This window comes from Betta splendens, chromosome 7 (assembly GCF_900634795.4).
Source record: "Betta splendens chromosome 7, fBetSpl5.4, whole genome shotgun sequence".
Classification (NCBI taxonomy): Eukaryota; Metazoa; Chordata; class Actinopteri; order Anabantiformes; family Osphronemidae; genus Betta; species Betta splendens.
This window is the reverse complement of record NC_040887.2, coordinates 17,225,713-17,239,709: the sequence shown is the minus strand read 5'-3', so window position 1 is coordinate 17,239,709 and position 13,997 is coordinate 17,225,713. Positions and strand designations below refer to the sequence as shown.

The window sequence follows — 13,997 nt, the reverse complement described above, 5'->3', positions numbered from 1 at the left end:
TAAAATATCCAGGGGGATGAAGAGAAGACCTCATGTGTTTGTTATATTTGTGTTTCTCTGTCAGTGGACATCTTTACTGCTTCCGGCTACTTTGACCTGCTGAATCTGTGCTGCTCTGTTACAGGCCTCACCTGCTGAAAGCAGAGCTGGACTCACCCCCACAGGTACAACACTTCAGCTCCTCTTCCATGTTTGTTTCCAGCAGCATCACCAGGGAGCAGAGATCAATCTCTGCATCATAATCATCATAAACATCATAATCAATCTGACACAACAGTGCTGCGCTGCGTGCGCTGCGCTCTATTCTCACCCTCCGCGGGTGGTCTCATCCACTTTCCAAGCTCGGGTCCTCTACCAGAGGCCAGGGAGCTTGAGGGTTCTGCGCAGTATCCTTGCTGTTCCTAGGACTGCACTTTTCTGGAATGAGATTTCGGATGTTTTTCCAGGGATCTGTCGTAGCCACTCCTCCAGTTTGGGGGTCACAGCCCCTAGTGCTCCGATCACCACAGGCACCACTGTGGCCTTCACCTTCCAAGCCTTCTCCAGTTCTTCTCTGAGCCCTTGGTATTTCTCTAGTTTCTCATGTTCCTTTTTCCTGATGTTGCCATCGCTTGGTATTGCCACATCCACCACTACGGCTTTCCTCTGCTCTTTATCCACCACCACAATGTCTGGTTGGTTCGCCATTACCATTCTGTCAGTCTGGATCTGGAAGTCCCACAGGATCTTGGCTCGCTCGTTCTCTACCACCTTGGGAGGTGTTTCCCACTTTGACCTTGGGGTTTCCAGTCCATACTCCGCGCAGATGTTCCTGTATACTATGCCAGCCACTTGGTTATGGCGTTCCATGTATGCTTTGCCTGCCAGCATCTTACACCCTGCAGTTATGTGCTGGACCGTCTCTGGGGCCTCTTTGCACAGTCTACACCTTGGGTCTTGTCTGGTGTGGTAGATCTGGGCCTCTATGGCTCTGCTGCTCAGGGCCTGCTCCTGTGCAGCCAGGATGAGTGCCTCTGTGCTGTCCTTCAGCCCAGCCCTTTCAAGCCATTGGTAGGATTTGTTGAGATCAGCCACTTCAGTTATGTTCCGGTGGTACATCCCATGCAAGGGCTTGTCCTCCCATGATGGTCCCTCTTCCAGCATCTCATCCTCTGTTCTCCACTGCCTGAGACATTCACTCAGCACGTCATCTGTTGGGGCCTTATCCTTGATGTACTTATGGATCTTGGATGTTTCATCCTGGATAGTGGCTCTCACGCTCACTAGTCCTCGGCCTCCTTCCTTGCGGCTAGCGTACAGTCTCAGGGTGCTGGATTTGGGGTGGAACCCTCCATGCATGGTGAGGAGCTTTCGTGTCTTAACATCTGTGGTCTGTATCTCTTCCTTTGGCCACCTTATTATTCCCGCAGGGTATCTGATCACTGGCAGAGCGTAGCTGTTTATTGCCCGGGATTTGTTCTTGCCATTGAGCTGGCTTCTTAGGACTTGCCTTACTCGTTGGAGGTATTTGGCTGTTGCCGCATTCCTTGTTGCCTGTTCAAGGTTGCCGTTCGCCTGTGGTATTCCAAGGTACTTGTAATTGTCCTCAATGTCGGCTATTGTTCCTTCTGGGAGTGAGACCCCTTCTGTGTGGATTACCTTGCCTCTCTTTGTCACCATCCTCCCACATTTCTCGAGTCCGAATGACATCCCGATGTCCGAGCTGTAGATCCTGGTGGTGTGGATCAGCGAGTCGATGTCTCGCTCACTCTTGGCGTACAGCTTGATGTCATCCATGTAGAGGAGGTGACTTATGGTGGCCCCGTTCCGGAGTCGGTATCCATAGCCAGTCTTGTTTATTATTTGGCTGAGGGGGTTCAGACCTATGCAGAACAGCAGTGGGGACAGTGCATCTCCTTGGTATATGCCACATTTGATGGATACTTGGGCAAGTGGCTTCCCATTGGCTTCAAGGGTGGTTCTCCACAACCTTATCGAGTTTGCAATGAAGGCCCTTAGAGTTCTGTTGATGTTGTACAGCTCTAAGCATTCAGTGATCCATGTGTGTGGCATTGAGTCATAGGCTTTCTTGTAGTCGATCCAGGCTGTGCACAGGTTGGTGTGTCGCATTCTGCAGTCTTGGGCGACTGTTTTGTCTACCAGGAGTTGGTGTTTGGCTCCTCTGGTATCCTTACCAATGCCCATCTGTGCTTCGCTCATGTATTGACTCATGTGCCCACTTATCTTAGCTGCGATGATGCCCGACATGAGCTTCCATGTTGTGGAGAGACAGGTTATTGGCCGGTAGTTGGATGGGACTGTGCCCTTTGAGGGATCCTTCATTATCAGGATCGTTCGCCCTTCGGTTAGCCATTCAGGGTGAGTCCCATCCCTTAGCAGCTGGTTCATTTGTGCTGCCAGGCGCTCATGGATTGCAGTGAGCTTCTTTAGCCAGTAGGCGTGGATCATGTCAGGGCCAGGTGCTGTCCAGTTTTTCATACCTGAGACTCTATGTTGGATGTCTGCCACTGTGATAGTCACTGGATTCTGTTCAGGGAGGTTGCTGTGGTCTTCCCTCAGATCCACCAGCCACTGTGCATCTCTGTTGTGTGATGCCTCCCTTTCCCATATACCCTTCCAGTACTGTTCAGTTTCCAGCCTTGGTGGGTCTGCTCTGCTGTTATTACCCTGCCATTGAGAGTACACTTTCGCAGGTTGTGTTGCGAACAGCCAGTTTATTCGTCTGGCTTCGTTATCTCTGGTGTATCTCTTTAGGCGGCTGGCCAAGGCTTGTAGCCTTTGCTTGGCAGTTTCGAGTGCTTCAGGTATGGGCATCTGGCTGTACCTCTTGGGCATCGGTCTTTTCATTGCACCTCTCTGGGCCTCTGTCATTTGGCTCACTTCCCTCCGAGCTGCCTTGATTTTTGCCTCCAACCTTCGTTTCCATGGTGGGTATTGTTTCTCATGGCTCCCATGGTTGCTCTTATAGCCAAGCACCTCTAGGATCACTGATGCTGAAGCGTATATCATCTCATTGGTTTCTGTGATTGTTGTGGTAGGGATCGCTCTCAATGCTGCATTCACATCTTCCATGAGACTTTCTGATGGTACTTCACTTAGCCGTTGTAGTGGGGTTCGTGGTTGCCTGTTCAATCTCGCCATGATCTTATCTTTCAGGTCAGTCGCTGCCTCGCTCAGCGTATCTGTGCTTATTGGGGCTTCGTACCCAATTTCCGGTTGGGGAGATGGTGAAACCTCCCCTCTGACCTGGCGTCCTGGCTCCCCCTTGCGGTAGCTTGAAGGGTCTTGCCCAAGGACCCACACTGGATGCCTATTCGCCCTAACGGGGATTCAAACCGGAAACCCCTCGCATGCAAGTCCTGTGACTCTACCGATTGAGCTATCCAGCGAGCCATTTTTACCACCGGAATATAACTGATCTCAACAAATCCTACCAATGGCTTGAAACCACACCAGACAAGACCCAAGGTGTAGACTGTGCAAAGAGGCCCCTGAGACGGTCCAGCACATAACTGTAGGCTGTAAGATGCTGGCAGGGAAAGCATACATGGAACGCCATAACCAAGTGGCTGGCATAGTATACAGGAACAGGAGCGCGGAGGAGTATGGACTGGAAACCCCAAGGTCAAAGTGGGAAACACCTCCCAAGGTGGTAGAGAACGAGCGAGCCAAGATCTTGTGGTACTTCCATATACAGACAGACAGAATGGTAATGGCGAACCAACCAGACATTGTGGTGGTGGACAAAGAACTGAGGAAAGCCGTAGTGGTGGATGTGGCAATACCAAGTGATGGCAATATCAGGAAAAAGGAACATGAGAAACTAGAGAAATACCAAGGGCTCAGAGAAGAACTGGAGGAGGCTTGGAAGGTGAAGGCCACAGTGGTGCCTGTGGTGATTGGAGCACTGGGGGCAGTGACCCCCAAACTGGAGGAGTAGCTACAACAGATCCCTGGAATAACATCCGACATCTCAGTCCAGAAAAGTGCAGTCCTAGGAACAGCAAGGATACTGCACAGAACCCTCAAGCTCCCTGGCCTCTGGAGGAGAATATATATATATATATATATATATATATATATATATATATATATATATATATATAATCCAATTTCGTTGTATACATGCTTTGCAATGACAATAAAGCTATTCTATTCTATTCTATTCTATTCTATTCTATTCTATTCTATTCTATTCTAGAGTGATTAAATGCAGCAGGAGAGAGTAGGTGAAGCCATTCAACCTAGTGGGAAAAGCAGAAAGAGAGCAGGCAGATGGAAACCGAAACAGTCTTTCGAAACAAAGAAAGGAACAAAGGGGCAATGTGAATCATTTAAATGTAATGTCTTCAGCTCTGTTAAATGCTTTTACAGGCACAGTGGAAGCCAGACTAGTTCTGGTGAAAGTGAAAATAAGTTCACCGTAAAATTCCCTAGAATTTAGAAAGCTGTTGGGAATTTCTAATGAGAACTGGAACTTCCCCTCTCTACAGCCAAGAATCACAACCACGTGTGTCTGGAAAAAAAGATGGACTGTGATTATTCCAGAGAACCTGGAAGATGATGAATAACAGGGTGGATTAGGTCACAGCCTGAAGGCTCATTCTGTGCTTGGTTTCCCCAAACCGTCCTACCCATTTGTGCAGGTCTGACATATTCCAGGTCCCACCACTATAAATGCTATAAACTGGTGAAACAGATCCAAGAGTTGAACAAAAGCTGTCTCTTTTTGTCTCACGTCCTGTTAAAGCATGAACAAATCCCCACTTCCTTCCCTCAGTTGAGTCAGTGAGTCATATACTCAAACCTTTGACCTGGTGAGTCAGGAGCCAGTGGGGGATTCCCACATGACTCTTCATCACCTCTCTCTCCTCTTCTCCCTTTCTGCTGCCTGACTAACATGCTGCTCATCACAGTCGTTGAGAAATACCTGTAGGTTGGTTCCCACAGAAGCCAGCAGTGCTGGTGATTGGGCAGGAACGGGGAGCTCGTACCTTTCAGGTGGAGGTGGATGCTCCTGTGTTATTGGCTGTGAAGAGTTAAATTAGTGCGTACAGCCCCGCCTACTTCCCTGTCTGCCCAGAAGTACCGCTGCAACAGCTGAGGAATAAAAAGACAAGGAAACAGTTCTATATAAGTAGTGGAAATCTGAGAGAAGGAGCCGAGACAGTCACAGGTAGGTGGAGTTGTTTTGAAATTTACAGGTTAAAATATTGGGTTTTTTTAGGATTAATATCAGGCATCCGTGTATTTTTCTGGGATTTAGCTTTGAAGCATCCAAACGGCCCCTTCCTCTATTTTACCTCAATACTTTGCAACTGGCTGCGTTTTCATGCTTTAGACGCTGGCCTTTAAAAGCCTCCTTTGCATAAGCTGCGTTGTTTTACATGCTGCTTTGTTTGTAATCAAACCAGGCGGGGTTCAGATAAGTCCTAACAGCGTTCATTTGTTTTTGGTAGTGATATTGTGAATTTGACCTGACTGTAGGACATGAACGTTTTAAGAGTTGAGGGGAAATACCGTTAAAGCCAAACGTTTCTAATTTGTTGGCATCTTAAATGTGAGGTTTTGTTTTGTTTTCCTGTTTTTTGTCCTAAACCGCGGATCAAAAGTAGAGTTAAGGAATCCAGGATGAAGGAAGCGTCCGGGCGTATGTTGCCCGTTTGATAAGAAGGAGCCGCTGAGTCGAGCTGGTGCAGATCGTTTGGAGGAGTAACGTTAAACACCACGTGTATGAATCACAGAATTAGTGGTTAAACATGGAAAACATCGCCGCTGACGCTTCTTCCACAGAGCAGCAGCTTAGTTTGAGACGTTGGCATCAATTTGTCTGTATAGTTAATGATGTCACCCTTTAAATCTGTTTGTCTGGCAAACAGAGCCTGCATCTGTCAAGTAAAGTAATATTTTCAAGGTTTCTTAGTGCCTTCTTGGTGTTGTACCTGTCGGGGTGATGCATAACGGAGGATCAGACCAGGAAACGTCCGAGGTTTAACTTCGTCCAACAGAAAAACCAGTGACTGACCGAATCTTTACAGCCTGTGAACACTGGACCGAACAGAGCCTCGTTGAACTTGAGTGACATCCTTTTTGCATCGTCATCAGCAATCGCAATAATGTACATGGCGAGTACATACATTAGCGAGCTTCATTAAACCACCATAACATGAGCAGCGAAGTCTGGTGGCAATAATAGTTAACACGTGAATTTATAAATGCCAATAAACAAACGTGTATAGATTAACCTAATGAGTTCTAAAACAGACTGGTTAAACTGAGGCAGCGCAAAAATAAGTTCTAACAGAACAGACAGCTAAACTAAGGTCATTCTGAACCAACTTATCCTTGATGTTCAGCTGCTCTGGACCAGGATAAACTCAAAATATTTCAACAACATCAGTGAAGACGAAAAATCGAATCAGTCCAAACTGTACCATCTGCTGAGTCTGAGTTGAGTCTAGACCCTAAAGTTTCTGACATCATCATCCACCTCAGTGTGTGATTTAGCAAACACAAGTCACAGTCAACGCCTTGTAACAATGCGTGTGTCTGCTTGAACTGTGCCTCCGGGTGAACATCAAGAGGAGAACAGGTAAACAGAGCGGGATTGTGAAGGCCGGTGTAACAGTCTGTTACACAGGTGAATCAGTGGCGTCGTCTGCTAGTGATCAGTTCAAGTGTCACTCAGTCTAGACGAGCTGCAGCAGTAACACAGTCACGTGTCTGGTTGGGTTTAGCTGCTGCATCTGTGACCTGTAGTCTGCATTTACACACTTAAAGTGCTGAAGGGGATACTTGGCATCTACTGTAGCAAAGTTGAGTAAGAAGCCTGAACATGAAGCAACAGGAAATCAGAACCAAAGTTTCGTATCCTTTTCACTAAACATCGTTCCCTTTCTTTTTTTTTTCCAACCAGATTCCAGGAACGCTGACGGACAAACATGGCCTCTCTCACGTCCTTCAACCGCCGGCAGTGGGCGTCTCAGTCGCTGCGGGTCACTGCTAAGGAGCTGTCCATCGTCTCTGCCCGCGGCAAAGCCACCGCTATCGCAGAGCGCTTCTCCAAGTAGGTCCCTCGCACCTGTAAGGTGATAACTTCTAACAACCTTTTATCAGAAGTTTGACCCTTTTCCACCAGTTTTCTCTAAACCCAGAAAAACTGACAGTAAAAGTAGCAACAAACAGTTCAAACATGCAAAGAAAGAAAAAAAAAACGTTTATTATAACCAAACTCATTGACTACTTTAATAATTGTAAATAATTGATAAATCATAATGGATAATAATCGTCAGGTTGGTATATTTGACCTACTTATGGCAGGACCAGCAGTGATCAGTCATAATTTGTCTCCTTCGTTTTGTTTCTGTCTCTCAGGTACCAGATGGCAGCAGAGGAGGGTCAAGCAGAGAAGATAAAAATGGTAAGTGCTACCGGCGGCAGAGGAAATACAGGGATATGGGGTCAAAAGAAGCCCACATAAAACCTTTACGTTGAAATAGCAGTTAAGTTTTACAGTTAAGTTTGCACTTAAATGTAAGTAACTGGGTCTACACCAACACTCTAAACTTACAGTTTAGACAAAAGCACAAAACCTGGCTCTGAGTTAATGCTAGAATCTGATAGTTAGTGAAACCCAATCACAAGATGCAGCGCAATACAAAATGCGCAGACACAGCGATTTGTGATGAGGACGAGGGCCCAAAGTCACGTTAGCTTGACTGAGGAGCAATGAGAGAACCGTGATCCTGGTTCTGGTTCTGCTGGAGGCTTCTCCTCTGCTAACATGGGATCTGTCGGTGTTTCTCTATATATTTTTTTTTTTTATATTACACTGTTGTAGCTCTTCATGACTTACAAGTGTACAAAAAAAGACTGTTGTCTATATGTAAATGCAAAGAGCTCATGCCACAGTGGGAACTGGCTTTGCTTAAGTGGTAAATCTGGAGTATTACTACAAGGATCTGAGCCCCACCACAAACCTGGTGGCTTCACGCTGAGGCCTCAGTACTTGAGGATGCCAAAAGTTAAATGAAACAGTAGAGTTAATACTGTCTGGTGCAGTGCCGTGTCACCTCTATTACATCGTCATGGATCCGGCTGGAGTCCCTGTGCAGCATGTTCGTCTCTGTCCTTCGTCTGTTCTTCCTTTACCTTCTCATTTCCTGTAGCTCTCTTCTCCTCTCTTCTCGCTGACTGCCTGTTTCTAATTTGTCTCATTCGCTGCCTGCCCCTCACCCATCGCTACCTTCACTCCCTCTTCCTTCCCTTTGTGTTGTGGGGAGTGAGCTAGTTGCCTCATGCTGCTCTCTCCACATCTGGGACAGCTCAGACACTCCCCACTCACAAACGCTCAGCGGCAGCTGGACCCCCGGCTCATCGGAGGTTCTCAGGTTTTCACTCTGCTTTGTGTTTGTTAGCATTGTTGAGCAGCTTCCAGCTTGGACTCTTGAGCAATTGTTTGTCTTCTTAGTTAAAGTTCTGTCCTAACTTGCACTGATGGGAACATTCTTCCACTTGTGTGCAGCCTACGTTAGACTCAGGTCTGGTACTTTTCTAAATCTTATTCAGCAGTTGCAGATTCGCGACAGTGAACAAACTAAAAACAGACTTGTGTTTGTGTGTGAGTCATCACACTGTTTCTGTGACTGTGAGTGGAAATGTGTTATCTGATATGTGCCGTGTCATCGGTTGGTTCACTGTGTTCTACTGGTGTTCTTGAGTTTACTAGTTTCAACAACAAGACTAGATATTGAAATCTGATGTTCTTAGCTTCAGGTTCTTGTTGAGCAGATTTTAGAACATTGACCACTTGCTCTACTCTACTCTCTCTACTGAATAAACCTTTGAATTCTTACTTGTACGAGTTTATTAGCTCTGACGTGGAATTTCGTGACTCCTGAATTGATTCAGGGTGAAGAAAATGTGCAGTGTTAAAGGTTTCCCCAGGTTTTTTTGTTTATGCCCATCTGACCCGTTTTCATCAACTGAAATAGTGAAACAGTAACAGTCTCCTTCATAACAGTAATTGTTTGAGTCTTTTGTCCATTTTTTCCAGGAGCTTTGTTCTCACTGGCTACTGAGGATTACATTTACCGTAATAAACTACTACAGACTGGCTGTAGTGGGAGGACCAGATCTCTGTGTAGGCAGACACTGCCTCTGACGCTGGGTCGGCCCCAGCTTCATATGATCTACTGGTAATCTGATATTTCTGTTTTGAGGCCAGATCACTTCCTCTTGGGCAAGAGAAAGTCCAGTAAGATCAGCGCAGCTGCTTCTGAAGCGTGCTTTAGTAGGGAGAGTGAAGTCTAGGTCCCCCATGGTGAGAGGCATTCAGGGTCAGAACAAAGTGTAGAACTTTTAACAGACCACAACCCTTCAGGAATGGAAGAACAAAGCGGTGAAATGAAGCAAAGATGCACAGACTGAGGTTTGAATGGCACTAGCTCTGTTTTAATGTTAACTGAGAAAATCTATTTCTTCTTTCCTCTGCAGGTTGCAGAGCCGCTACCATCGACATTGCTCAGTGGAAATCTGAGTGTTTTAAAGAAACACTGGGAGCAGCAGCAGCAGGAGTCTCCGTCCAGCCACAGGGCCCAAGCTCAGATTACACCCTGCAGACCTGTCAAGACCCAGACACAGCCCAGTCCATCAACAGGCCCCAGAACTCCATCAGAGTCCCAGCCTGAGCCACGTCCTCGGTTAGCGGACTCCAAGATCAGTGAATCGACCCCCAACAATCAGCTGGCGGATCTGGCAGACATGGATCCGGGCAGAGCAGCGGAGGTTCTGGATTGTGAGAAGCCAAGTGTTTCTCTAAACAGCCTCAAAAGGATGTTCGAGAAGGATAACCAGCTGGAGAAGGTAAATGTCCTGGTTTCACTTTATTCACTGTGTTTGTTCTGGCTCTTTGCTCACGTGACCCCTTTCGTTCCTTGTTTCGTTTTTGCTTCTATCGCACCTTCCTCAGTACAGAGCAGCTGATTATGTCAGGAGGAGACCATGACACATCTTTAAGGCTTTAGACTCTAACTGTTGGCTTAAACCATTAACTACTGTAAATACTATGTATAGATTTTGACTACAGTAAATTAGAGAAAATAAGATAAACAAAAAACACAGCTGCCAATTGGTGAAATATCGTCTAGGAGGAAAAAGTTACAAGTTGCGTTTAGTACAAAATGGCCTCAAAAATAAATTCAGTACAGAGCTTAACTAGTCAGAACCTCTGGGGGTTGGCTCATCAGGTCCTGTTGGTGGTAACCGGTGGGTCCACATGCAGAGTCATGCACCCACAACAAGCCTGGACGTGGCTCAGAGCCAAAACACATTCCTTTTACAGTGTTTGTACTGAAGGATCAGCGCCTCCACCTGGAAGTGTCTCCTTCACATTCAGGGCTTTTTGTACTCAACAATAGGTTTAATTGAACTTTTTTTTTTTTTAATCGAACTTTATTGATCCCACATTGGGGAAAATTAACCTGCATTTTTTTTTTTTTTTAATTTGAGGAGGCGCTGTCAGATAAACTCAAGCAGAGATGATCAGTTTGTTTTGGCTGGTGACTCTGGACAGATGGGGCGTCTCAGACTGTCTCACTGAGCTCATAAGGGGATTACGTGCACACACACACACACACACACACACACACACACACACACACACACACACACACACACACACACACACACTTTACCTCTTGTCTTTGTGCTTTTTCTTTCTTCCCTTTTGATTTTTCTGATGGACAGCACTGCTTCCAGTCTTTTTCCTCTACGAGCTGAAACGTGAGCATTTTACACTGAGCACAATGTTTGTTTGCATTTAGTTTTCTTACTCATCTGTGTTTTTGTGTGTTTCTTGAAGGAGTCCAGAGAGCAGACTAGTAAAGGAGCAGGTGGTAACGCAGCCAACATGGATCAGCTGCTAGGAGGTACACGAGTGTTCCCTTTGTTTAGCCGTAGCCACAAATGTTTAAATGAAACAGAAGATTTCCATTAATATATAACAAAGAAGCAGCAACATGACCTGAATCTGTTGATATTGTTTCCTTTTTAAATAAAATTACAAAAATATTGTTTACAGCCACATAAATTAAATGAAATAACATAACGTCAAAGGTAAAACACGACTGTGCCTTGGTTCTTGTTCTTCCTGTGTGGTCACATCTTCCCAGAGGCGTTGTAGCCGCTGATCAGCAGATGCTTTGAGAGACAGGACATGACCTGGTGTTGTTTCCCTACACACACCAGACCTCATGCTCCCGTCCTCAGCCTGCGTAACCAGCGAGCACAATCTGCACTCCATAACATAACAGTCGTCCTGTGAATGATGAAACAATCGGTCTGACTATAGGGACCAAGTAAATTGGTGTCTGCTCAGTTTGAAATAATCAATGTGAACTATGATGTACTTCACAACTTACCCTGTTTTAAAAGGCACCGTTTTCCTTTTACCATCTTCTTCCACTGGACAGATGAAGGTCTTGCTGAGTCTGCTCCTCTGCGGGACAGAATGGCCCTTTACGAAGCCGCCGTCTCCAAACAGGAAGTCCTTCCATCATCGGTCAGTTCTGATCCCAAACAGGCTCATCAAAGCTCTCGTCTTTACTCCTCTGTATTCATCTGCAGTGATGAGCAAAGCATGAGCCCCTACTGTACCTTGTCTGTGAGCCGTGTTTAGACTCGGGTTTCCTCATGTTGTTCTTTCTTCTGGCTTCTCTCCCTCAGAATGATCACTTGGACGGTTTCATGCTGAAGCAGAAAGAGAACGTCATCCCGTTAATGCTGGACCCAGTGAGAGTCATGAAATTCATGCATTTACATTCAGCTCAGAATCACAATAATTAAAATATTAAACGATTTTCTTTCCTCATTAGAGTTTTGAATCAGAGCTAAACAGCAGGAAAAAAGAGAGCAACGGTAATTTAAACCGCTTTAATACGGGACAATGGTGTAAATGTTGTGGTTGACTGAATGTCACCACCAGCTCTGTCTCTTACTGAACTTTCCTCCTATTGCATATACAGGCTCTGCTACTGGCACCATGTCGCCCTCTGGTCAGAAAGACGCTGCTGAGCCCAGGACTCCCAAAGTAAAGCTTTAACCTTATACATAGATACACACACACTATTTCATTTGATTGACTTTGCTTCATACTGTACATGTAGAACTTGCGTCTACCTGTGAGGGAAACATGTGTGACGTGTCTGAAAACGGTTTATCCTCTGGAGAGGCTGGTGGCCAATCGGCAGGTTTACCACATGTCCTGCTTCCGCTGCTCGCACTGCAACACCAAGCTCAGGTGAGGACTGTTGACGCGTGCGTGGGTGCGTGCGTGCGTGCGTGTGCACACACCATCAATGAGCTTGGACAACACAGTAACAACCTTGATGCTATTAATTTAGATTAATGTTACCGCTGCTTCAGCGGAGGAAGTAACAGCTCACTACGTACATTATGGGCTATAATGTGTTGTCAATCGCATAAATGTAGACTGAAAGACTCCCTGAATGTGTTTCTCTTTTTATTGGCTCAGTTTGGCAAACTACGCCTCCCTGCACAACCTCATCTACTGCAAGCCACACTTCTCCCAGCTCTTTAAGGCCAAGGGCAACTATGACGAGGGATTTGGTCACCGGCCTCACAAGGAGCTGTGGGAAGTTAAAGGAGAGGATGGTAAGACCTCACCAGAGGTCACTCAGGCCAAACCACATGTCCTGAGCTCTGCATCAGCTTCTGTTTCAGAGCTGGAGAGTCCCTGCGTGGAGGACTCCCCTCTGGCTAAAGTCAACGTGCTGAAAGCCACGATGGAGGCTCTGGAACAAGAGTCGCCAGAGAAAACCAGCAGACCCACAGAGACCCACAGGCTGAAAATCTCATGGCCGCCGCTGACAGAGCTGGAGGACAGCCACAGTAAAGTCAATTTGAGCACAGAGGGGTTTTCTGCCAGTAAGCCCATCAGAGCAAAGTGGCCGCCAGCAGAGAACTCCCCCTCTACTGACACAGAGCGGAGCGTGGCCGGTCAATCTGCTCCCCAGGCCAGAAAACTAAGTTCACCACCTCTTGTTGGTGACGGAAAGCTCATGAGAACTAACCTGCAGCACCAGACAACCACAGAGGACAGCTGTGTAGACATGCAGAGTGAAGACTGCACAGATCACTATCTCTCTGAGGGGGAAAGCAGCCCAGCTGGACGGACTGAGTGGGAGGAGGATGGTGGCACGTTGGAAAGAGAGACGGAGACGCCAGCGGAGTCTCCAGACGTTCTGTCTCCTGATTTCGGGGTGGAGGCCAACCTGTCGCCTCAGCACGGTGGGTCCTGTGAGAGTGAGACGGACAACACAGAGGTAGAACAAGACGTCCTGACCGTGGAGGAAATGATCAAACGAAACCGACACTACGAGGAGGAGAACGTTTGAGTCTCTGCCCTTAGCCAAGGGCCATGCGGGCTCTTGGTGCCATGCCTCTTTTGTCACATTCCTTCTCTTGTTAAGCGACTTGCTCTCATCTGACTGAACTTATTTCTTCAAGATGCCTATTTTAACAAGCACTGGAGAGGGTTTTACTGCCACTTTTTTTTTTTTATCTAAAAGGTTAACTGATCTCATGGCTAAGAGCAGGTGTTCTATCAGGTTTTATTGGTGTGAAAATAGCCTTTTTTGTTTTTAAGTTTTGTTAGTTTTTATTTGTTTCTATGGATAATTCACCCATTGCTTCCTTCTGTCTACAACATAAATACAGACGTTTTGGTTAGAAGCCTCAAACTGGGTCTTAATATTATATTTTTAAATGTAATTGTGATCAATTACCCTGAACTGCTACCATTTAAATAAAACATTACATTAGAGTATGTGTGTTGGTAAATTTGTGTAAAGTTAGCACCACCTTCACAAGCTGCCATGACTTCACACCAATCATCCTGCAAGGGACATGAAGAGAGTGGCAGCAGCGTGTTGTTGGAACAAGAGAAACACAGAGAATAATAACTGGTATTAGACCAC

At 46.3% G+C, this 13,997-nt stretch overlaps 1 protein-coding gene and 1 long non-coding RNA gene across 3 annotated transcripts; one reads left to right on the top strand and one right to left on the bottom strand.

The window, feature by feature from the left end:
• The first annotated feature begins 5,018 nt into the window (after positions 1-5,018).
• Positions 5,019-13,843, top strand: lima1a (LIM domain and actin binding 1a). Of its 2 annotated transcripts, XM_029156839.3 has the most exons (11): positions 5,019-5,176; positions 6,917-7,066; positions 7,375-7,420; positions 9,496-9,864; positions 10,862-10,928; positions 11,472-11,560; positions 11,725-11,790; positions 11,874-11,916; positions 12,024-12,088; positions 12,165-12,298; positions 12,533-13,843. In XM_029156839.3, exons 2-11 carry the CDS (start codon positions 6,942-6,944, stop codon positions 13,413-13,415), a joined length of 1,887 nt encoding a protein of 628 aa, XP_029012672.1. In that variant the 5' UTR covers positions 5,019-5,176; positions 6,917-6,941; the 3' UTR covers positions 13,416-13,843. The 2 variants fall into 2 exon arrangements, with proteins under 2 accessions (XP_029012672.1, XP_055366516.1); XM_055510541.1 differs by lacking the exons at positions 5,019-5,176; positions 6,917-7,066; positions 7,375-7,420 and adding an exon at positions 9,416-9,430.
• On the bottom strand, positions 10,431-11,776 carry LOC121202344 (uncharacterized). The gene is made up of 2 exons (XR_005897888.2): positions 11,421-11,776; positions 10,431-11,317 (listed from the first exon to the last, which is right to left on the bottom strand). It is a non-coding gene; the product is annotated as an uncharacterized LOC121202344 (long non-coding RNA).
• Positions 13,844-13,997: the final 154 nt, after the last annotated feature.

What these genes read in the sequence shown, in the direction of transcription:
- lima1a (XM_029156839.3), top strand. Translation starts at nt 6,942, where the DNA reads ATGGCCTCTCTCACGTCCTTCAACCGCCGGCAGTGGGCGTCTCAGTCG. An exon ending in CTGAGCCCAGGACTCCCAAA is followed by an intron (nt 12,089 to 12,164) that starts GTAAAGCTTTAA and finishes CTGTACATGTAG; the next exon opens with AACTTGCGTCTACCTGTGAG. An exon ending in CACTGCAACACCAAGCTCAG is followed by an intron (nt 12,299 to 12,532) that starts GTGAGGACTGTT and finishes TTATTGGCTCAG; the next exon opens with TTTGGCAAACTACGCCTCCC.